Here is a 26,388-nt window from a genome sequence, read left to right as displayed (position 1 = left end):
CCGCAAGTAAGAGCCGCTATAACCCCATAGGACTGCATACAAAATTCCATGAGACTGTAGAGAGATCCGGCATGAGGGGGGTGAGTTGCGGTGCTATTGGCGGTGTTTCCACACCATTACAACGACAACTCGTCCTCCTCATGTCTAACTGACCCCAGAAACCAAAATTCTGCTGGAGAAAGGTGGGAAATGTTGCATTCAAACGCAGACGGAGTCTTTGGCGGAACCAAAAATTCTGCTCATCCGTAACCTAAATAAATCTTCATATTATATAGAAACAATGCAGTTTTATGCTGCTTCGACTGGTCCACTCTAATCCTAAATAGTTAGAAAAGGTAACACACATATTTTGTTCATTTATTCAATTAAAATGGTACAAATGTAATAAAATAATTACATTGTAACAAGAAAAAATACTAAGCCTCGGAATAATTACTGACATGAAATATGGATGAAAACACAGCATGTGAAATGTCTGCTCTATTGCTGTAAAGAAAAGGTTAAATTATAGCTTACATCTCTACAACTGGGCTAATTCTGTCCGTGCCTGCACCGTGAAGGGAGGCTTTATGTCTGTCAGCACATGGCCATTACACCCCTATATATGTGCTGCACAATAAAGGACAGTGCTAGATTCCTAACAAATTAATTGCAGATCTGGGGTTGGAGGAAAGAGCTGTCAATGAAACACTTCTGTTTTGTTTGTTGGTAAACTTTCCCAGGATATGGCGAGATAATCCAACTTACATGATTAAACATGTAGCTGTTGTTACAAGATGTTCTTTCAGCACCTTATATACAAAGGGAAATCACTCCTCCTGCAGATGAGCATGCTGTGTGCTGGGACAGTGAGCACTCTCATACTGGTTATTGGACTGCATGAAGGAATAGGGCTTAATGCTGAAGAACTGACAATAATTTGAGTATTGCAGATCATAGGATAATACATTTATATCACCTTCCTGTAATGCTGCTATACACAGAGACCACAGTGCGTATGCGTGCTTAGGAAATCACCATAGATAGAGCACATTGTAGGATAATACAGTTATATCACCTCCCTGTAATGCTGTTATACACAGGGATCACAGTGCGTATGCATGCTTAGGAAATTGCCATAGATAGAGCACATTGTAGGATAATACATCTATATCACCTCCCTGTAATGCTGCTATACACAGGGATCACAGTGCATATGCGTGCTTAGGAAATTGCCATAGATAGAGCACATTGTAGGATAATACATCTATATCACCTCCCTGTTATGCTGCTATACACAAGGATCACAGTGCGTATGCGTGCTTAGGAAATCACCATAGATAGAGCACATTGTAGGATAATACATTTATATCACCTCCCTGTAATACTGCTATACACAGAGGCCCTCATTCAGAGCCACTCGTAAGCGGCCGCTCGTTCGTTATGAGCGATGTTCGCTCATCTGCGCATGCGTACGGATTGTAATACGCATGCGCGAACCAGTCAGTCTGGCCAAAAATTGTTTGATCGCTAAATAGCGAATGCCTGCTACTTTGAGTGACAGAAGGAGGCGTATGTGGGTGGTAACAGGGGAAGGTGCTTGAAAACGGGGAGTGGAATTCAGAACGCAGGCGTGCTTAAAGGTCAAAACGGGCGTTTTAAGGGTGTGCATAATTAATACAGCAGCATCATTGACCACGTCACTTGGTTGTTTTATAGTCAGAACTGCTCGCATGATTGCGGTAGGAAAAACCAACCACAAGAATAGCGAGCAGTTGATACGCTGTTCGATGTCCTCGATTAATCTAATAAATAGCGGACATGACGTATGATGCGAGTGGCCAGGGGGCGTATTTTTCAAAATTACGACCGCAAGTTTTGTTCGCTCGTTCAGACATAGAGGCGTGAACAGACCGCAAAGAGCGAATGGTTCATTTGAATAGCCACCCCTTTTTTCTGAATGAACGACCGCAAATAGCGTCCGGCTCTGAATCAGACCCAGAGATCACAGTGCGTATGTATGCGTAGGAAATTGCCATAGATAGAGAACATTGTAGGATAATACATTTATATCACCTCCCTGTAATGCTGCTATACACAGAGGCCCTGATTCAGAGCCGGACGCTCTGACAGAGCGCTCGCTCTGAATCAGGGCCGTCCTTCTGAATTTTAGAGCGGCCTCCTGGCCCTATACAACTGACTTTCCCCTCAATACTACATTGGGACTATTGAATAACTAATAAGCTTTTTTAATTAAGCTGTGTGCCAACATGGAATGAATTAGGCCTTTATTTTATTCCCTGGCTGAGATCTGCATGACCCTCCACCCTCCTCCAAGTCCTGGTTCCCTAGGCTGCAGCCTAATCAGCCGAATGGTTAATGCAGGTGAGTCAACACAACCAAGTTTTGACATCTGGTTGGGTCTAAAAGAATTGCCTACAATTAATGAGACCTCTACCGTGACTCCAGCTGATTCAAAGAATGGTTGAGGACTATTTTAATGATAGCATCCATACAGTCCTTTTCACTACTGGCAGGAAGAAAAGGCAATTTGCAGGCCCTTGCACAAACTGGCTTTGCTTTACTTGAGCTGCCCACCCTCCAGTGTGTACTCAGAATGAGTTTTCAGCTGGGAACAGGCTACTTTCTAAAATGGGGAAAAGATGATGTTCTTCAAAATGAACTACAAATTTCATGAGGAAGACATGTACCGCCAATTACATCCAAAAATTACAGAGGCACCTGAGGCTGTAATGGTGGATTCCAGCGGGGACAAATTAATATTGTGTGAAGATGATGTACACAGTGATGAGGGTGAGGAATCGGATGATGATGGCGACAACATCTTGCTTCTGTAAAGCCAGTTTGTGTATGTAGAGATCATTACCAGCAATGTCAGCTGCACTGCCATTGGTAGCTTGTTTTGTGGGGCCTAAACAAACCAATTGCTTCAGCCACAATTGGCAGTCCCTGTCGCTGAAGTGATTGGTTTGTTAAACTGTGCATGTCCTATATACAACATAAGGGTGGGTGGAAGGGCCCAAGAACAATTCCATCTAGCACCTATCTTCTTTGCATTATGTGCTGTTTGGGGCACTGCTGCCTGACATTTTTAATTTTATCCTTTATTAAACTGCCATCCTGTCTGCCACTGCTGTGTTGCAAAAGTTTAATGATGTCTTATATTTTTTTAAACTGCTGTGCTTTTGTGCCGCTGCTCTGAAGCTTACTTTTTTTTTTATAGGTTCATACTGTATTTATTTCAACTAAATTCACAAATAGGTATACTTGCAAAATACTATTATGCCATTTTTCAACCTTGACTTGTAGATACCAACCTGGTTGGCTTGGTTATCCTTGATCATAACAGCCATGGCTCGTATTCAATTTGAGGCGAAAAGTCCGTATCCGCGATACTTTTTCGCCGATGACGTCATTTTCGCCTGTTTTGACTTTACTCCGTATTCAATTTCAAAGACTTTCCACCTAGGCGGAAAGTCAATGCAATGTAATAGGCGGAAAATTTTCTCCTATGAATAGCAGGCGGAAAAAAGTGCAGAATTGGGGTTTTGGGGTGCAACGTTGCAGGAACCCCCATGCAGCCTTCAGACAGTCCCCAAAACTAAACTGTGTCAAAAAATGTTTTAAAAAACACTTAAGAACACCCCAAAAAAACACTTTCATTTTGGGGGTGAAAAAAAATGTTGGGGGACAAAGTTAAAAACTAGCAAACTAGACTCTAGGGGGTTCCCCAAGTATGCCCCTGGTGTTTTTTTCATTGCAGGTGATTGCGGCAGGTGGATATTTCTCAATTTTTTAAACTTGACTTTAGCAACTTTAAAATATGCTACCCCCCATTTTCAAGTACCCCAAATTTGCTGGGACTAGTTATTTTCTGCAAAAAATTCCTGAATACTTTTCTTCACCACTTATGCAAAGACGCTATTTAGCAGCTATTGAGCCCGTTTAAAAACACCAAATAACTTCAGCAAGCCAAATCGGGGGGTACCATAGCTAACCCCCATGTCAGAGCATCTTTTGGGGGGCTGTCAGGCTGATTTCCCCAAATCTGATAGTACTTTCCACTTGTTCAAGTTTCGCCGGGTCCCGTTTTCGCATACTTTCAAATTGAATACGGGGTAAAGTGGGCACTCGCGCAATACTTTCCCGCCTACAAAACACGAGATGTAGGCGAAAAGTCTGGGAGGCGGAAAAGTATTGCGGGTCTGCTCAAATTGAATACGGCTCCATGTTTGGTCAGATGCAACTCAAACACCAGATGGAAAGGCTATTTTGTGATGGTATCTGGAGATGTTCTCTCTCCTCCCTTCCCATCCATAATCCCAGAAGCACAATGATAACAGATGTTTAGTACCAGACTTTAAAAATCCCTCTTCCCCCTTCCTGTTCAGAGCTTCCGTTCTGTGTGCTGCCACAGACAGAATCTCCTGCATGCCCCTTTCAATTTTTAAAGAAAATACAGGACCACCAAAAGAGCTCAACTGGGGCAAGGACTGATGTGAATGAGTCAAATATTCTTTGCAAATGACTGCCACCCCTCCCTCCTCCCTCCCTCATAAATTTGCTTTGGTATTCAAAACTTAAATAAAATTTACTATGAATCAACCCTTTCTTTCCCTGCCTTCAACTACATAGTTGAACTGCCACTTGTTTGTACCGCCCACTGCTGCCACTTAGTTTAGTCAGCCAGCTAGCTTGGTGCAAATTATGGGCCTAAACTGAATGAAAACAATATTGTGAGCTGTGATGTGGTCAAAATAGATTGGAAATGAGTGGAAATTAAACTTATTGAGATTAATAATACTGTAGAAACAAAAACAGGCCTAAATTATATGAATTTAGCTGTTTTTATGATTTTTTAGAAACAAATACAGATCTAAAACCAAAACAAAAAAACACGTAAGGGCCATTTTGCCAAAATCAGATTCAGATCCAAAACACAAAGGAGATACAGATCCAAACAAAAACCAAAACACAGGCGTCGGGGCACATGCCTAAAACTTATATATAAATTTTATGTTAACAATATGTATTTTTAGAGCTACTCTTTGGGCAATTATAAAAATGTGATAGAATTAAAACACAGCTGCCAACAAGCTCTAAGAAATAATTTTGAAAGTTTATTCTGAAACCCATGAGCTAAAACATTATGACCACTTCCATATGAGGCAAATTATGTTGACTATCATGTAACAGCAGCGCATGCCAAGGTCAGGGATATATTGAACGATAAGCTGATATTAGGTACTTGTAATCAATGCGTTAAATACAGAAGATATGGGCAGGGGTAAAGACCCAAGTGACGAAGCCTGTGAACAGGCGAAACGCGTCGATTGCGGTGGACACTGATGGGACACTGATTCGGACCTGCATGGTCACATTACGCATCCTTGTCTACCGGCAGACTTTTCTATTCTCCTTCTCCCTGGATCGGACTGTAATCACCGGATCTCAGAGAACTGATATACTCCCTCAGATCTATACAGAACTTTGTCCACCTTAATCAAGTACAGGCACTTATCTTGACATGGACAGATCATCAGCAGGTGAATTACTTTTGCTATTGCCTGTTGCATAGTGTTTTATCTGATCTGACCTTTGCAATTGCCTGTTGCATAGTGTTTCATCTGATCTGGACAGTGACTCTTTTTTATATATTGTTCTCTACATATGTAGATACCAGTATTTAAGATGCTAATCTGCGCATTACTGGTACATATCTTCAAACAGAAATTCATTTTATGTTGTATTGTGTATATGTTGTCTCATTGATGTTGTGTATATACCGGTATTAGGTAATTACTTTTGAAGTGTGTACACACTATTTATTTATTTATTAGGAGAGATATCCCACTCGTTTTTATTGATTTGATTATTAAATATATAATAAAGTTTCTATTGTATTAGTGGTATTTATTATAGCATAGTGCCATTCTTTATATGGTGAGCACTGGGAAACTTTTTTATTCTTTTATTGTCACTCATATTCAGGGTAGGTTGTTCCCTGTTTTTTTTTCCCTAGCTGCTACTGTATATATTTAGTTAAGCGCAGCCTTACACATTCACTCTAATAAAGGCCTAAATGGTATGGCCAGATGACTGGGTAGAGCATTTCGAAAATGGCAAGGCATGTGGGTGCTCAAGGTCAGTCGTCAGTGCCTAAAATACATTTTAGGTTTAAGTCATACGTTGTGTCTTTCTTCCCAATGGACAAAGATCTGAAGAAATGCAAAGAGCTGTTGGTAAGCAAATTGTCAGCTCAAGTTGTACGTGATGCAGCAAAGGCTCCTCCTCTAGTTTCTCCAGCAAGTGCGGCTGCCAGGAAAAAACTAAACTTTCGTATTCTCTATTGGAAAGAAAGACACAACATATGACTTAAACCTAAAATGTATTGGTCCGATTGGAAGATCCTGACAACCCTTGGATCCTGGTGAAGGGAATAAAAGACTTGATCTTCAAGTCTGACATGCTTAGCAGAATCGATTTGTTTCAGCTCCTCCTTCAGTTTCTCAAGCTGCTTTTCCAACAGTCTAATGAAGGGAATTACCTGACTCAAGTTGGCAGTGTCTGAATTCACTTTACAGGTGACTGCTTCGAAGGGTTTCAGCACTCTGAACAACACAGAAATAATTTTCCACTGAGCTTGAGTAAGGTACAGTCCCCCTCCTCTTCCTATATCATACTTCATTGTGTAGCTTTGGATGGCTTTTTGCTGTTTCTCCATCCGCTCAAGCATATAAAGGGTGGAGTTACACCTCATGACTACCTCTTGCTTCAGCTAGGGACAGGGCAAATTCAACATTTCTTGCAGGTGCTGCAATCTTCTACATGTACCTGCTGATTGCTGAAATGTCCAGAAATTTTGCAGAGCACTGAGAGCATCTCCTGCATGGCCCTGTCATTTTAAAATAAAATTTGCACCAGCAAGTTAATAGTGTGAGCAAAACATGGGATGTGTTGGAATTCACCCAGCTGTAATGGTCGTACAATATTGGTGGCATTGTCAGAAATCACAAATCCCGCAAAGAGTCCAAGTGGAGTAAGCTATTTTGCTATGACTTCCCTGAGATTTTCTAAGAGGTTGTCAGCAGTATGCCTCTTAGTGAAACCAGTTATACACAGAGTAGCCTGCCTCAGAATAAGCTGCTTTTTCTTAGATGCTGCTGCTGCTGTTGGTGCCATTGACGGCAATACACCAACCCAGTGGGCTGTTACAGATAGCAATCTTGTGTTTGCCCTGTTCCACATATCTGTGTTTATATGGACTGTGGGTACAACAACATTTTGGAGGACACTAAGTTTTTTTTAATGTCGCTGTACAGGCTGGGCATTGCTTTTCTAGTGAAGTGGAACCTAGATGGGATTTGGTATCTGGGACAGAGAAACTCAATTAACTGTCTAAATCCCACTGCACTAAGTGCAGATATTAGATGCACATTTAATACCAACATTGATGTTATGGTGTCAGTGATTCACTGTGCAACTGGGTGACTGCTGTCATACTTGCTCCCCCTTGCAAAGGATTGTTTAACAGTCAATTGTTTTTTAGAACTACTACTAGTAGTTTTTCTGGTCCCCTTCTGGGATGAAGATTCACTCGCAGCAGCAGCAGCAGCAGTGGTAGTGCTCAAAAATTCTTCTAAGGAATCCAGGATAGGGGAGGACTGAGTTGCCTTATCAAATTGGATGCAGAACTACTTCCAATCATGATTGTTGATGTGTTGATGAAGGTGTTGGTGGTGAAGATGCCAGGTGCTTGGGATCTAGCAGAGAGAAGGGAGCTAGCTGATGTTGTACTGCTTGTTGTTACTTTTTTAGCCATAGTTGCTGAATTTTGCAAACACTTTTGATGGATGCACTGTACAAGACGTAACAGGGAAGAGGTTCCAAGATGGTTAGGGTCTCTACCTCTACTTACTCTGGCATGAAAATGAGTACGGCTGGCTTGACAATTGTCCAGATTTGGGTAGAAATTATTCCACACATAAGAAGTGGATTTTTTTGTTTTATGCCCAGGCATGACCATGGGCTTTTTCTTATCATGGGCAACAACTGTTTCCACTGGGTCCTGATTTACACAAACAACATCCTCATCAACAACATCCTCATCATCGGCATCCTTATCATCAACATCCTTAATAGAGTCAGCTACACAAATATCTTCCTCATGTCAGCATGTTGACTTGTGCTGCTCATTCCCACATTTGCAGAAGTTGCATAAGTTGTGGAAGGAGGCTCCTCTTTGAGTTTTAGATATGTCAGGCTCACACATGGCACCCGCCAACGCACTTAGTCTCTCCTCAGGGATTTATGACATTTCTGAGTGTAGTTTGTTCATGTGCCTTAACAATTACAATTTTTTTAATTGTCTAGAAGGAGAAGGGCTTACATCATTATAAGAGACAGAACCACCAGTCATAAATAAAGGCCAAGGCCTTAGCCTTTCCTTGCCACTTTGTGTGGTGAAAGACATAATGCCAATTTTATGTTTTTCTGCAGCTAACTTTCCCTTTGATGTTTTTTTCTTTACTAATTTAAAAGATTGGTTCTTTGATTTTAGATGCACTGACTTAAGCCCTGTATGCCCTTGGGCATCGGTTTTAGTAGATGACATAGACGGACTAGTTTTGTCATGACTGGTGGCACTGGCAGCAGCTCCAGCCCTAGTATTTGGTCCCTGCTCTCCTCTCAACTGATCGTTCTCCATATCAACAAACAAGAATGAAGTGGGGTACAGCACACATGTCAATTTGTACCAATTTTAAATATTACACTGCGTTATCAATGACATACAGTGTCACAATGAATAAGAAAAGAATAACACACTGCACTACCACTTACAGTGTCACATGATTTTTTATGAGTAAAACACTGCACTCCCACTTACAGTGTCACAATATTTTTTATGAATAAGAAAAGAATAACAAACTACACTCCCACTTACAGTGTAACAATACATGGATAATAAACTGTGATCTGGCTGGTAGTGTCCCCGAACAATAATAGTGTAGGTAGCACACACTCGAAAAAAAATTTTTTTACTTTTTCTTTTTTGTGGAATGCTAATTTTATTTAACTTTTATTTTTTTACACTGGGGAAGAGCACCACTGGACGAGGCAGCAACTCCTTGATGAACAACACATCACCCCTTTATGGACAACAAAGCACCCCTGTGGAGTGCGGATGATGACGTTTTGCCTTGTTTTGGATCTTACTCGGATCCCCTATGTTCGGGTGGGTCCGGTTCTCGGAGATCCAGACCCGCTCATCTCTAATAACTTTATAGAGTTGCAAAATGTTGTAAAGCTTTACATCCACACTGTAACTACTGTAAAAGTATCCAGCCCCCTATATAGTACATCTCATACATCTCAAATCTTTCAACATTTTGGTGTGGATATGCCCATAAATTCTAAATATGCATAATTGGAAAAAGGCCTGAAACAAACTAAACAATCTAAACCAATTTAAAATCAACAAATAAAAGACACTGAAAGATGTATATTATGGCAGGCAAAACTTTAAAGCCAGTATAGGGATCTTTTGGCTTTCCTTCCTTGCTGGAAATACATGTCTTCAATTATGGTCCAAGACAAACCCTGACATAGAGCTTTACAGTCTAATACCACTTAAAAGTTTAAATGCATCAAGTAAATGTTGTCTATAAATATGAAAACAATGCGAGTGGTGTATTTAAGATGTGGCACACCTAGTACTTTGCTATGTGTCGTGTGGTTGCTAGAAAACCCAGTGTGACTTTGACTTCACTAGGATTCCTTGCAGGGAATATTTTTTTAAATAATCTTGTGAATAAAAAATAAAAAATAATAGCATAAAATAATAAAAAAATAAATAAAACAAAAGTTGTTAAAACCATAAGTAAAATAATTTATTTCTTCTCTAACTGCCTCCCTACTTCACTCACTGTGTGTAAAACGGGCACATCACCAATTGGAAAGCTGACCTGGTAATATTATTATTAAGCTTTATTTAGAACACGCCACATGTGGTCCGCAGCGCCATACAGAGGGTAAATGACAAGACAGTACATGGTACACTGGCCCTGATTCAGAGCCGGATTTTCTTTCAGAGTGCTCGCTCTGAATCAGGGCGTTTTTTTTTTTTTTATGGAGCCGGTCGCTAAGCTGTGGGTGACCAGCTTTTGCGAGTGGCCAGGTGATGGTCGCAATGGTCACTCCGGGGCTCGCAACAAAACGGGGTGGCTGTCAATGTTGATTGACAGCTCGCCCCGTTTTGTAGGTGGGGAGGGGGCTGGCTGGCCAAACGGAGGCGTTCCCGAAGGAACGCCTGCCGTTTGAGGGCGGCCCTACTGACATCACTCGTGATGTGAGTAGTTGAGCTTCCTGCTCTATTAGAGCAGGAAGCTCACTGGGGCTTGCGAGAACGAGACCCTACCACAAGGGTCTTGTCGCAAGCCTGATAGTCGCGACCATCACCTGGCTGCTCGCAAAAGCTGTGGGTGGTCACCCCCCGATTCACAGCGAGCGCTCTGAAAGAGCATCCGGCTCTGAATCAGGGCCCTTATCTCTCTCTCTACTTTATCTCTCTCCAAGGCTTAGTACATAGACCCCAGAGAGAGAAAGATATAGTGGAGTGCAAAGTTCCATTGCAAGCTTGCATGATGTGCGGCTGCGCAAATTGCTGGTAACTATAGAAGGGAAAACCTTGCACATTTTCCTTGCACATATGCGCACAAGTATGAGCATGGTTATCCTGTCCATAATACCCATGCTATAGTAGCATGCAAGGATCAGATGGAATCTCGTGGCTAATTGAATCTTCCCTGGAGTGTTCAGAGGACAAACTTACTTAGGATTGAAGCAATAGTATGGTCAGCTGTGTGTTATGTTATTTGACATTTGAGAGCATGTTAGTAGTTACATGTAACATGTTAATAACCACCATCTTTACTTGTTGAAAGATGTTTTCAACAAGGACAGGTAAAAGCTAACGGGATGACAAATAGTGCACATTGGCTCTAACCTGTCATTCTGCCAACTGACTGCAGACAATTTATGTTCTAACTTGTTCCTTCTTGACTTGGTTTGAGTATTACTGACTGAAACAAGTGGTCAAGCATTAATACCATTGTGTCTGTATATTAGACATAAGTCTTTAGAGTCAGTAGTGTATTCAATTCCCGTGAGTGCTTCTAAATGAAAAATGCAACATTCATAACCTGTTTGTGTAATCAAAGTGACCAAAGTCCAATAAACCCGAACAAATGGTAAATCAGTTGGCTGACTCATCAAGGGAAGAATTAACTGTGTAATACTGGCAATAATGATGAAAAAGCCAATTTCAAAAACTTTTGGATTATGTATGAGCAGTGTTGCTGAGTGGAACCCAATTTGGTACATGTTTAGAAAAGATTGAATACCCAAATGCTTGGGAATCACTTAATAATCAGCAGCAGAGTTAACGCTGAGATATAAGAAGCAACATATTTCAATATTTTGAATATTCAAAAATGGAACAAATTGATGTATCAGGCAAATTGCACAAAATGTATATATTTATGTGGGTGGGTTGTGTGTGTAATAATGAGCTCACAGCTAAACCACGTTATCTATATGATATCATTAATTTATTGTTAATGTATTCTTTATAACTGTAGTCACATTGCATTAAGGTTGACAGGAGGTCTGTGTTTGATGAACAATAGAGACTTGGAGATCCGTTACTAGACAGGATCTTATCACGACATGGGTGTCAGCTAGCATTATTGCAGTGTCTGAGTTTGGAACACTACTGCATAAGAATTCTCACACTTACATTCCTTTAATATTTGGCCAGGAAATTTCACACCAAAATGTGAATATACACATTATTTGTAACTGTGGGTGATGTGTAGAAAAACAAAATGGTGTGAAGAAAATTAGATAAACCAAGATAAAGCTTCCAATTAGCAGTGAAGTGGAAAAGACAGGCACACAAAGATCTTGGCACACGTACTACTTTCTTTTATAAATAATGAGCTCTCAGTATACATGCTAATGCTAAAGAGATCTATATATAGTAACATGCAATTATATAAGTACTGTAAAAGTATCCCGCAAGGACCAGATGATTCAAAAGAGCCACTACTTACAACCACAACATTTATATCCATCCATCCATCCACACGTCCATCCGTCCGTCCCTCCGTCCATCCTTCCATCCACCCTGTACACATGAATGACATTCATTTGAGAGATAAAGTACCAACCAATCAGCTCCTAACTGTCACCTTGCAGACTGTATTTAAATAATGACAGTTAGGGGCCGATTGGTTGGTGCTGTGTCTTTCACAATTTTATCTCTCTCCAAGCCTTCAAGATTACCCCCAAAGTCCTGAATTATGATAGGTCATTGTGATACATAGCAGAATTTAATTTATAACTATTTGTTCATTGAAAGGTATAGCAACATGGCGAAGCCATATGTAAAAGATAGAGCCATATGATAATAATCAAGAGCACTTCATTATTTGAACATCAGGAAGTGCTGCAACCTCTATGTAAAGGTTCAGTCTGGATCATGCAGGTTTTAGATAACAATAAGCCAAGCTGAAAATACACCTGCAGTGACCTCAATAAGCACTTATTTCTGCACGACACTGGTGCCATGTCCATACACTAAGCGGGAGGATCCTGCCAGTAGACACAGTAAAGACGACCTACTGATCTTATCATATGATTTTATCACTCTGATATTTTAATATTACCTCTGTATTTTTGTAATGTATATGTATATATTGTGACACAGTCAGATTAGGAGGTCCCTCTCCTGGGTAGGGGACTCCTTCCTTACACACACACACAGCAGCAGGGAAGCAGCACACCAGTCTGGATGCGAGTACAAGCTGGTCGGCGCCAGTCTTTATTGTGCAATGTCAGAAATAACATAAAGAAAACATAAACATAAATCCTAGCCCTGTCGGGGCACTAACTTCACAGGTGGTTCCCTCACTACCATAACCTGGCAGGGCCTAATGCCCTCACCAGCAACAAGGCACAGCACAGTACTCACGGATAGGTTTTCAAGTGTCTCTGAGCAAACTCCCTGTCTGCTCTCCCAGGTGAGACAATCAGCCCTCAACACACTAGGCTTATATTGGCCACTCTCAGGTGGAAACCCTAACAAGCCTGTTACCAGGCTAAGAGAACCAAAACCTGGAGTGGCCGTGGGTGGAGCCCTCCCTCTCCTCTCACCCACAACCCCCAGGTCCCAAACCGGCTTTTCAAAAAGCCAAAACTCAAGCCTGCTACACTGCAGACTTTCTCCTGGGGGTTTAAAACACATAAGACAGGAATCTGGGACAAATGTACCTGCCACAGACCACTTTACCAGTGATCCTATCACATATCCCCCCCCCTTTGTTTCGATCTGTGGGGCGGAACAACTGAAGCCCCGTAACAATGAACGCGTGACAACGCTTCAGCATTGGCCAGCTGGCTTCCTGGCCTGTGTTCCACTGAAAATTTAAAAGTTTGTAACGCCAAGAACCATCTCGTAATTCTCGCATTACTGTCCTTATTTTCGGACATCCACTTCAAAGGGGCATGGTCAGTGATCAATTTGAACTTTCTTCCAACCAAGTAGTACCTGAGAGCCTCTAATGCCCACTTTATGGCCAACGCCTCCTTCTGAACTGTGGCATAGTTTCTCTCATGTACATTCAACTTTCTACTTAGATAGAAAATAGGGTGTTCCTCACCCTCCTTGTTCTGGGACAGGACCGCTCCTATACCTACTTCTGATGCATCGGTTTGTACTATGAATTCCCTGTCAAAATTAGGAGTCATCAGGACTGGTTGGGAACACAACGCTACTTTCAACTCCTGAAAAGCTTTCTCTGCCTCAGGACTCCATTCTACCATGACTTTTTGTTTGCCTTTGGTCAGGTCAGTCAGTGGGACTGCCATGGTGGCAAAGTTGGGTATAAACCTCCTGTAGTACCCCGTAATTCCCAAGAAGGCTCTCACCTGCTTCTTATTCAGAGGCCGTGGCCAGTTTTGTATGGCATCAACCTTATTGAGCTGAGGCTTTATCAGGCCTCTGCCAATGGTGTATCCCAGATATTTTACTTCCTCCATGCCTAGACAACACTTTTTTGAGTTGGCTGTCAAACCTGCCTTATAGATGGAGTCCAACACTGCTTGTACCCTGGGTAAGTGAGACTGCCAATCAGGACTATGAATGATCACGTCATCCAGATAAGCAGCCGCATACCGTCTATGGGGCCTTAGAATCCTGTCCATCATTCTTTGGAAGGTAGCAGGCGCCCCATGTAGCCCGAAGGGCAACATCTTGTACTGAAACAAGCCCTCTGGCGCTGAAAAAGCTGTCTTTTGTTTGGCGCTCTCAGTTAACGGTACTTGCCAATACCCTTTGGTTAGGTCAACAGTGGTTAAATACCTTGCCGTCAATAGTCTCTCAATCAGTTCATCCACTCTTGGCATCGGGTAGGCATCGAATTTTGAAACACTGTTCAACTTTCGGAAGTCATTGCAGAAACGCACACTCCCGTCGGGCTTTGGAATCAACACAATGGGACTTGACCATTCACTATGTGATTCTTCAATAACCCCTAACTCTAGCATATTTTTAATTTCTTTCGACACTGATTCTCTTTGTGCTTCTGGTAACCTATAGGGCTTTAGATTAACTTTAACCCCTGGGTCAGTGATTATGTCATGTTTAATGACCGAGGTTTTCCCAGGCACGTCAGAGAACAGCACCCTATTCTGATCAGAAACTCCTTGACCTCTTGTTGTTGAATTGCCGACATGGTTTTTGCCACTGTCACTTCGGGAACTAAGGGCCCTGGATTTACTGGAGGGGCTCGGTCGGCCGACAGTACCGTTCTATCTTTCCAGGGCTTTAACAGATTTATATGGTATATCTGTTCCGGCTTTCTTTTCCCCGGCTGGTAAACTTTGTAATTGACCTGCACCACTCTTTCTAAGATTTCAAAGGGCCCTTGCCATTTAGCCAAAAGTTTATTTTCCACAGTGGGAACCAATACTAACACTCTGTCCCCAGGAGCAAAGCTGCGTAACCGAGCATTGCGGTTGTATACCCTCTGCTGTGCCTGTTGAGCCTGTTCCAGGTGCTCTCTCGCTATCGGCACTACCACAGCAATTCTCTCCTGCATTTGAGAAACATACTCAATCACCATTTTGTAAGGACTAGACTGCCCCTCCCATGTCTCTTTGGCAATGTCTAGTAACCCCCTTGGGTGTCTCCCATACAACAAGTCGAAGGGTGAAAACCCGGTGGAGGACTGGGGAACTTCTCTTATGGCCAACAATAAATACGGCAATAAGTAATCCCAATCCCTACCATCCTTGTCGACCACTTTCCTAAGCATGTGTTTTAACGTCTTGTTAAACCTCTCGACCAGCCCATCGGTTTGGGGGTGATAAGCCAAAGTTCTTAACTGTTCAATTTTGAACAGGCGAAATAACTCTTTCATGACTTTTGACATAAACGGTGTACCCTGGTCAGTTAGTATCTCCTTAGGTATACCCAGCCTGCTAAAGACATGAACTAGCTCTCTTGCAATGGTCTTGGTTGACGTATTGGGCAACAGGATCGCTTCCGGGTACCTGGTAGCGTAATCCATTATGACCAGAATATACTGTTGTCCCCTGGCAGACTTCATTAAGGGTCCAACCAAATCCATCGCTATTCTTTCAAACGGCACCTCTATAATAGGCAATGGAACTAGTGGACCCTTAAAATGTGGCCTGGGAGCATGATACTGACATCAGGGCAGGATGCGCAAAAGTAAGACACCTCTTTATGAAGCCAGGGCCAGAAAAACCTCTGCATTATTCGCTCAGTGGTTTTCTCTACCCCTAGATGGCCTGCCATTATATGACCATGGGCCAGATCTAACACTGTTCTTCTGTAGGCTTTGGGAACTATTAGTTGTTCCACAATATCTTCCCCCTTCTTAGTCACCTGATATAACAAATCCTGACACATTGCCATGTGGGGATAGGACAAAGGACTATCAGGGTCTACGAGTTTACCATCAACTACTTTTACATACTCCCTGGCTTTTACCAAAGTAGGGTCATTCAACTGCTCCACGGCAAAGACCTCTCTTCTGACCTCTAAATCAGGCAGACGATCACCTGGCCCAACAACACTTCCCACCTCAATGGGAGGCACATCAGTTGGCGGGCCACCGTCATGCTCCGCATTCTCTAGTTCGCCAATCATAGTAGCAAAAGGGAATAACTCTGACTCAGAAGAAACTCCCACCTCCACTACATCGACAACCTTCTCAAATGGATCGGGGTTGTTCACCTCTGGAACAAAACGGCTTTCCCACAACTTCCAGAAGTGAGCAAAGTCTCTCCCCAATATTGCATCGTACATCAGACCATACACCAAACCCACAGAAACCATAGCAGAACCACATGGTGTCTCGATGTTCACCTTGGCAGTAACATAATATCGAGTATCCCCATGTATGCAGGTCACACCAACAGTTTTCCCCTCACGCCGCAAGGGGTTCACCAGCTCAGCTTTTATAAGTGTCACCAAGCTACCAGAGTCTAACAGTGCCTCTACTCGGTTGCCATCTACAGTGAGTACACACATGTGCTTATCAGTCTCAGCCTGCCGGTCAGCCGTACAGGCTGTCTGTGCAAGAAAAACCCCCTGCGGTAGACATGAGCAGTATCACATTGCATAGGTTCAGTTGTAAGTGAACAATTAACGGCAATATGGCCGAAGTCACCACATCGGAAACACTGAGTCATATTAATGTCTATTCGTTTACGGGGCAAGAACCTTCCTGGCCTGGCAGGCCTGTCTCCAGGTTCTACACCCTCAGTCTTAGGTACATTCCACCGCCCAGCACCCTTCTCCCCTGGAACAGTCTTACCAGTGTCTGTGGGAGTTCGCCGGTGCGCCATCGGGGCTCGGTGGGGCATACTCATCAGCTCCTCAGCCGCCACGTACCTCTCCACCAGCTCGACCAACTGGTCCGCGAACTTAGGGTATGCATGGCTCACCCACTTGCGCAGAGTCGCAGGTAATGATCGCAGGTCCCTTTCCATGATCTGTGGTCCCGTCAGCGTCTCGGGCTGTAGCCATTTTGAGGACAGATGGACGAGGTCATGCATCTGTGAACGTGGAGGCTTGTCCATATGGAACTCCCAGCGGTGGACCCGTTGGGCACGAACAAAGGTGGTGACTCCCAAGCGAGTTAGGATCTCCTGTTTTAGTTTTTTATAGTCCTTGGCATCAGCCAGGCATAAGTCGAAATAGGCCTTTTGTGGCTCCCCAGACAAAAATGGTACCACCAGACTTGCCCACTGCTCCTGGGGCCAACTCTCCCTTTCGGCCGTTCTTTCAAATGCGGCGAGATAGGCCTCCACATCATCGCCCGAAGTAATCTTTTGGAGGAAGTGACTGGCTCGTACGGAGTGAGTGGTGGTGGGAGGACCAGTAATAACATCTCTGGGCCGGGCAACCAGGTGCTGTACCACCTCTTTTATGGCCTGGCTGTTTTCCGCTAAGGCCTGGCGGGTTTCCTCGATGGCAACCTGTTGTTGCCCCTGGGCTGTCTCCAAGGCCAACAGTTGCACCCTGGTGGATTCCTGCAGAGCCCTGGTAGCTTCCTGCTGAGCTGCTGTAGCTTGGAGCAAGGCCTTATTTATGTCCTCCATTTTGTCCTGGGGTGTAGGTTGGAAGCTGAACCTTGCCTCTCTGAGCATTGGCTGACGCCTCCTCTATGGGACTCCAAGGACACAGCGTTATTTCCACACTCACAAATTGGGTGTCTGTCCCTTTAATTTTTAAACGGAAAGTTTTCCTCTCGCTGCAACTTCAGTGTGTGTGGGTGCCCGCATTCTCCACCATATTGTGACACAGTCAGATTAGGAGGTCCCTCTCCTGGGTAGGGGACTCCTTCCTTACACACACACACAGCAGCAGGGAAGCAGCACACTAGTCTGGATGCGAGTACAAGCTGGTCGGCGCCAGTCTTTATTGTGCAATGTCAGAAATAACATAAAGAAAACATAAACATAAATCCAAGCCCTGTCGGGGCACTAACTTCACAGGTGGTTCCCTCACTACCATAACCTGGCAGGGCCTAATGCCCTCACCAGCAACAAGGCACAGCACAGTACTCACGGATAGGTTTTCAAGTGTCTCTGAGCAAACTCCCTGTCTGCTCTCCCAGGTGAGACAATCAGCCCTCAACACACTAGGCTTATATTGGCCACTCTCAGGTGGAAACCCTAACAAGCCTGTTACCAGGCTAAGAGAACCAAAACCTGGAGTGGCCGTGGGTGGAGCCCTCCCTCTCCTCTTACCCACAACCCCCAGGTCCCAAACCGGCTTTTCAAAAAGCCAAAACTCAAGCCTGCTACACTGCAGACTTTCTCCTGGGGGTTTAAAACACATAAGACAGGAATCTGGGACAAATGTACCTGCCACAGACCACTTTACCAGTGATCCTATCACAATATATATATATATATATATATATATATAAACACAACACGATGGCACTCCCGGCCTTATAGTTAAAAAGGCTTGTATTGTAGCAAAAATTCATCACATCAAAGTCGACGTTTCGGTGCCCATGTGCACCTTTTTCAAGACAGTTAAGCTGGCCATATACGCTACAATTATCGGGGTGATCCGCCCAATATCCGCGGATCGCCCCGATAATTGTAGCGTGTGTGCGGGCGAGCGATTGATAAATATTGCTCGGTCAGGCATGCCGGATTGTCCAGCATGCCCATCCGATGCGATATTTAGGGGGTAAACTATCGGCCGCATTCGGGCAGTGTATGCCCAGCCGCGGCCGACAGACCGAAATTACCTGTGTTGCTTCCCATGGAAGGAACAGGGAAATGTCTCCTCCCCCGCGGGTGGAGCGCAGATGTTGGACTAATACACTGTGAGAAATCTCAGTGTATGCCGCAGACATCTGTGGCTGGCATGCTGCCAGATAAAATGTCTGTCGGTCTGATAGGCATTTTATTTGCACGTGTATGCCCAGCTTTACATAGCACAAAACATACATAGATACTAGTGATGATCGGTTCGGTTCTCCAGAATTCCGAATCCACCCGAATTTTGTGAATCCGAGTAAATCCGATTCTTGGTTTTAATCTCGTGAGGAGATCTGGGTAAATCCGGGTCAAGGTTCGGAATTCGGATTTTAAATCCGAATTTCGGGTTTTGGATTGCATAAATTACATGATTTTAGCTGTTTTTAAAACTTTTTATCTATTTCTTATTTAAAAAATCCAGATCCAAAACCTTGAAGGAGATACAGATCCAAAACCAAAAGCAAAACACGGGGGTTGGCACACATCCCTAATAGATACCTACCATATATATACAGGTTGAGTCTAACATATTCAAAACGTTTGGGACCAAGGGTCTTTTGGATATCGGAATATTCAGTATTTTGTAATATTTGCATAAAATAATGAAATATCTTGGGAAAGGGACCCAAATCTAAACACATTTTATGGAAAATACAACTTTGGCCCAGGACATTATGTCATCAGGAACTGAGGGCCTGATTCAGAGGCGCTCGCTCTTGCTCTGAATCAGGGCGGGCCGGTGGTTTTTTTACACTCTTTCTTGGCTGCTCGCTAAACTGTGGGTGACCACCCACAGCTTTTGAAAGAGTGGCTAGGTGATGTTCGCGATGGTTGCGACCATCGGGGCTTGCGACGAGACCCTTGTGGTAGGGTCTCGCCCGTCGCAAGCCCCAGAGAGCTTCCTGCTCTAACAGAATGTCAGTGGTGCCTCCCACAAACGGCAGACGTTCCTTCGGGAACGCCTCCATTTGTGTAGCCACCCCCCCTCCCTGCCTACAAAACAGGGCAAGCTGTCGATCAACACCGACAGCCGCCCCATTTGTAGCGAGCCCCGGAGCGAGAGAATTTCTCTCTTGCTCCGGGGCTAGTGCACGTGCAGTGTGCACGCCTCACGTGCGCACAGTCTAACAATCGACCCGCTTGCGAGCACATAGCGCTTGCGAGCGAGTCTGAATCAGGCCCTGAGTTCCTGCTGAAAAATAGCACTGTGTATATGCAACCATTATCATTACAATTGCCACTTGCACCAGCCCCATATATGTGTGTGTGTGTGTGTGTGTGTGTGTGTGTGTGTGTGTATGTATATATATATATATATATATACTGGATAGATAGATAGATAGATAGACATACCTGGTTTTATATTCAACATTATTGCCATTTTAAATCCCACGGGCAGCAAAACAGATGAAAATTGCCAATTTTGAAACGTGATGCTTTTAAAGTACTGTAATCTTATTTATATTTTAGTCATTTGTGGTATCATTATCTAATTATCATGTCAAGTGTGTTGCATATACTGTACATATACAATTTGTATGTGAAAGCCTATGGGCCAGATTCTGAGTCGGACGCCAAGTGACTGATTTACTGCCTTAGGCTAATGCTAATGCGAGTATCCATTGGGCTAACATGAGGATCCATACAGCTTAACCACTTGCCTGGCGCGGCCGCATCGCTTTCGACCATGCCAGGCTGTGTGTTAACTAACATGGACGCAAACAATGCCACCAGTGGAAAACGCACAGTGGGCGACTGCTAGAAGATAATATTCCAGCAGCCGCCAATAGCAGAGAGCAGAGCCGTAACTAGAATTTTTTTAAATAGGGACATAAGATAGTGCCTGAAAAAGGGCCATGCCCTCATGGGGAAGGGCCAGGGAAGAGATAGGGGAGGCCAGGAGATGCTGGAGATAAAAGAAGAGGAAGCTACAAGTGAGAATGATAATAAACAGGAAAATTGACAGGCCCAAACAGCGCCCCCTGTACTGCGGTGCCCTTTGCCATGGCACTTGTCACACTACCCTAGTTACAGCCATGGCAGAGAGACCTCTTGGCCATCTGCATCCCCCAGTGTCTGCCTTGCATCCGATCACTGCTCATCGGTCACTTTGGTGACCATGTTTCAATCATCGATTGTCTGATGTATCGATGACCGATATAATAAAAAAATCAATGTTATTGTTATGTTTCAAAACAAAAAAAATTAATAAAATAATTTTGGATAAGTTTTAAATGGATGTTCTTGACCTAACTTAATCATAAAAACTCAAATTTCTAAGCATTTTTTGAAAAACAATGTTTCCAGTTAAGTGGCTAAAGCGAGAAGCCCCTCCGCCCACTGTTTTTCCATCCACAGCTGCGATCATCATTATCATTACAATTGCCACTTGCACCAGCTCCATGCTAAGTGCAAGGTCCACCTAACAGCCTTCTCTTCCCTGTACGCATAACTCAGAATAGCGTGGAACTCAATCTTTGCACCTGTGACACTCCCACTTGCAGTGTCATCACCCAGATCCTGCCCCAAAATGCCAAGGAAAGACAGACCTGGCCAAGTGCCATCTGACCAAGATTAGGATGGAGATACGCAAATATGTGTAAATTTGCATTGGCGCATGCACTGTATGCTACAACTCGCTATTTGCATCCATAGCAGAAGATACGTCCGACTTAGAATCAGGCTCTATATGTGCAGATATATCCTAACAAACATTTCTAATTGACTACATTTTTGTTTCTATTTAGGTAATGTTTCCAACATCCTGAATGTTCTGTCATGCCTCGAATTGTGTGGGCTTTTATTCCTTTTTATATTATCTCCTTGCTGTGCCCAGTGCCCAAGGGTCAAGAGAACAATTCCAACAAAGCTTCAACCCACAGTGGGTCTCCAGATGGCCCCTGCTATGATGCCAAACAGAGGCCAAAATACTGCATCCCAGATTTTATCAATGTGGCTCTTGGACAAGAGGTAATTACATCCAATACTTGTGGACGTGCACCACAAAAACTTTGTTATTTCCTGGATTCCACAAATGTGACATTGAAGCGATGTCAGTTGTGTGATCAGAAAAAAATTGATACATCCTTCCCACCTTCATACATGACTGACACAGATGCCCAAACATGTTGGAGGTCAGAAAGTGGTTTAACATTTCCACAAAATGTTACACTGACTCTACCACTGGGTCGTAGATTTGAGCTGGTTTATGTCAGCTTGCGATTCTGTTCTCCACGTCCTGATTCTATGGCAATCTATAAATCTATGGATCATGGAAAGACATGGATTCCTTTTCAGTTTTACTCTTCTCATTGCCGCCGAGTTTACAACCAAGCAACCACTAGTGCCATTACTAAGCCCATGCAGCATGAAGCCACTTGTACTGATTTTCAAACAGGAGTTAAACCCCTCACTAAAGGACTTGTAGCTTTTATGCCATTAGCTGGTCGCCCATCGGCCCGCAGATTTGAATATAGTCCAGTTCTTCAAGACTGGGTGACTGCTACAGATGTCCGTGTGGTCTTCAACCGTTTACACCATGGTAAGAAGATTGGAATCCGAAGGAAGACTGCTTTCTATGGAGTTTCTGAACTTCAGGTTGGAGGAAGGTGTAAGTGCAATGGTCATGCATCTCGTTGTACGACTAGTAAAGAGGGACTAATGTGTGAGTGTCAACACAAAACCATTGGTCCAGAGTGTGATGCTTGCAAGCCATTTTATTATGACAGACCCTGGCAAAGAGCAACACCAAGCAATGCACATGAGTGTGTCGGTAAGTGACCAAAGTATATATTATATATTGACATACAGTACGGTATCAACAGAATCAATAGTTGTTTAGTTAAGATCATGTAGAAGCTTTTATTTTATTTATATCACACTATTTATAATAGAAAGATTTGGAAGTTTCAGCATTAAGTTTCTGCCATCTTACACCTGAAAAATAAGATGGACATGTCCGCTTTTCTGAAGCACTAAAGATTAAATATTCAGTGCAGGTGCTATAACATTATTACAGTACAATACTGAAGAGATAAAAGCTAGGCATAATCTTGGCTCCTGCCAAGAACTACTGTAGTGAATAAATAAAGGAGTGGGATATGAAAGGGCAGACCGCTGTCTCTGCAAACTAACCTGATACACGTTGACTGAATTCTCCTGATTGTGACATTTAACGTAGGAACAACTTTAATACATACTTATTTTTCCACCAGAAGACAGCCGAAAAGTTACTACCAATATTTTGCAAATAATCTATTTATCATTTTGGGGATTTTAATTTATTGACAAAAAAGTGTCAATATCCTCCTAATAAAGTGATCAAAAATAAAATAAAACTCTATATAAATAAAAAGTTGAACAGATCCTCTAAGGGTTCTTACACAGGACAATTTCTCTGTGCCTATGCTTTATTGATCTGAAGCATATTCAACCTGTAACAACATGCAGCTGTAACGCACCACATACTGTACTAGGAAGCAGTGCTCCCTATGGGGGAAAGCTGGTGTACAAGTCAATGCTGAGTAATAAATCAAAAGGAATAAAGCAATCATGGGTAAGAAGTTGAACCCTTAGACAATCCACTGCATACTGTATGGAAGTGTGAAAATACCAAACGGCTTATGTAACAGGTTGCGAGCTGCAGCCACTGCGGGAACTCCTGCAAGTCTTCCTGTATTTTTAAGGCTGCAATCATTTCAATGGCAAAACCAGCTTGGTTTTGCCTTTAAAATGATTGCCGCTTTAAAAATAAGCGGCTGCAGCTTGCAACCTATTACATAAGCCCCCAGGTCTGTATAGTTTACTTTGTCCTTGCACACTCTTTTGCTCTGTAAAATCTGCTTATACTGATAAATACTACTCATCTCCTTTAAAAACTATTTACACAAAAGCATTTCTAAAGGCATTAAGCTTTCATGGGTTAAGAGAACTGTACAGGTTTTCTCATCTGTCGGTCGATGCGTCTCACAACATTCCATGGTATTGATGCGTAGAAATGGAACAACTAAATTATACTAAAGGAGATACAGGGTCAGATCAAGGGCTTAATAATTAATGTAACACTATTAAACCACATGGCAAATGTCCAAGCAGAAGATTAACCGTTAAGAATCCTACACAGCACTATTATTTCTTTAATGCAAAAACGTACAAACTACATCTTTTACCCATGTTGTCTTCATTGTCCTAAAGGAATGAAGCTATACCTTTAATGTATGTCAGTTAATTTAATGTAACACAAAAACCAGAGGTCAAATAAAGACACATTCCATGACTTACTGTAGCTATTGATTTTACTCTGTAATGAAGCATGTTGCTTTTCCACCTATAGTACCATAAACAATTCTTACAGCAGGGGAGCTTCAGTCCAATAAGAATAATTAATTCAGATGACATGTCTATAACTGTTTACTGTTCTTGTAACAGCAGATGAAATAACTCTAGCGGTATAGTGGATTTCCATTGTTCATTTTATAATGAATCTTAGAAGTGCATAATTAATTTTTACAAATTCATTGACAGTTTTAGAACTATCATTCTATATAATCATTTCCTGTAAGTTCTCCAAATATGTATCAGCACAACAATGCACAATTGTATGCACATACTTTGCCTCTATGTACTGTATACACAGGAATTTTTGCTAAGATAAAAAAGCATCTACACTTGCAGCACAGCACTAATCATTTCCATAGAAATGGATTTTAGTGACAGAGAGAGAAAGCACATATAGTATTTAATAGCCATCTCTAAATAAAAAAATGAACAAGAAATTAGACTTCGGAGCTGGGAGGAAAATCTTATGTGTGAGAAGAAATTAACCCAAAGCAGATGTGTGTAGGTGGCAAAACACAGAAAGGACTAAAACTATATCGTATGACACACATCGCTAAAAGTTTATCTTACTCACACAAGAAATAATCTGTGATTTCATATACTGTAATACAAAGTATATTACACAAAATGCACAAATAAAAAATGAAAAATATAGTATAAAAACAATTAATAAAATCAACCATATTTAAATATGGAGAGTCAATTCATCTAAGGATATAAATAACTACTGTCCATATAGCAGTAAGGAGGATATTAAACATTAAACTGGTCCGTGAATTGATCTGAAATAACAGTCAGATTTACACTACGCATATGTTATAGCTATGCGTAAGCACTGTGATGCTGCGATGGTAACTTGCCTCATAATATATTCAGTGTAGTCTCCTGACTATGGGGTCTATGTCCTAAGCCTTGGAAAGAGATACAGTGATGGAGATAAAGTACCAACCAATCAGCTCCTAACTGTCAGTTAGGAGCTGATTGCTTGGTACTTTATCTTTCTCCAATGCTTAGCACATAGACCACTATGTAGTGGATATCCAATGAGCCAGATATAAGGAAAACTATCTTTACTACCGGACGTGAGCATTAGCCAATGCTAAGAGCATTCCTGTATATATAGCGTACAGAGGGTGGCACACAGCGATGATCTGTGAAGGTGCCTGTTCAGCAAGATGCAGACTTCTACACTGCTCTGTAAGCATGCTGGTTCAGGCAGATACTCAGCACTGTACTGCTCCATCAGAGTGCCGGTTAAAAAGTACTGCGCTGCTTGTGGCAAATAGTTGCAGGGTGCAGCACATTATTAGCAGCTTCACCCAGACATGTAAGCACTTCAGCCCTGTGCTGCTCAATTGGAGTACTGCTATGCAGACACTGCACTCTTAGGAGTCTATTTACTAAGCAGTGTTAGGAGACAAAGTGAAAAGTGATAAGAAAGTGATAAGGTGCCAGCCAATCAGCTCCCAACTGCCATCTCACAGGCTGTGTTTGAAGAATGACAGTTGGGAGCTGATTGGCTTGCACCTTATCACTTACTTATCACTTTTCACTCTGTCTCCTAACACTGCTTAGTAAATAGACCCCTTAGTAGTGAACGGCTTCCGTCAAACTAATGAATAAGTGCTGCTCTAATCAGAATGTCTGTCACTGGAGACTTGACCAAAAGTGCATGTAGACTTTCAGTAGTGTGTTTGACTAACGCGTTTGTTGACTCACAGCCATTTCCTCCAATGGTAAAAATTATACAGCAGCTGTTTGCCACAAGAAGTGCAGTATTTTTTCACCGGAACACTCAAGGAACAGTACAGTGCTGAGTATCTTCCTGGACCAGCTTACTTCCAGTGCAGTAGAGCAGTCTGCATCTTGCCAAGCCATCATATTCATGAATCATCTCAGCTAGACATCCTTGAATCAATATACCAATGAGATTGCTTCTGGCATCAGCTCCCGCTCACAATGGGTGATAAAGCTATTGTGGACAGTTTTCCTTATATCTGGTTTATTGGACATCCACTACATAGTGAGAAAATGACACTGAACTTATTATGTGGTGAGTTAGCATATCTTTTGTTGCAATAATCTATATTGGGTACTTCAATCTGACTTTTATTTCAGAACCCTGCACAGTAAGTGTGAGGATACAGGGTTCTTTGAATCACACAGACACCAAGCAGG

The 26,388-nt window shown here is 42.6% G+C and overlaps 1 protein-coding gene across 2 annotated transcripts in view; it reads left to right on the top strand.

Moving 5' to 3' along the window:
- NTN5 (netrin 5) overlaps positions 1-26,388 on the top strand; it is a 129,065-nt gene that overhangs the window by 77,772 nt on the left and 24,905 nt on the right. For both annotated transcript variants that reach the window (XM_088444474.1, XM_088444473.1), the window contains exon 2: positions 21,621-22,645. In XM_088444474.1, coding sequence (XP_088300600.1) covers positions 21,652-22,645 — 994 coding nt within the window. In that variant the 5' untranslated portion in view covers positions 21,621-21,651. The remainder of the gene's footprint in view (positions 1-21,620; positions 22,646-26,388) is intronic.

This window comes from Taudactylus pleione, unplaced genomic scaffold, assembly GCF_031769625.1.
Source record: "Taudactylus pleione unplaced genomic scaffold, aTauple2 ptg000366l, whole genome shotgun sequence".
In the NCBI taxonomy this organism is placed as follows: domain Eukaryota; kingdom Metazoa; phylum Chordata; class Amphibia; order Anura; family Myobatrachidae; genus Taudactylus; species Taudactylus pleione.
Note: the sequence above shows the minus strand (reverse complement) of the source record. Positions and strands in the feature narration are given on the sequence as shown.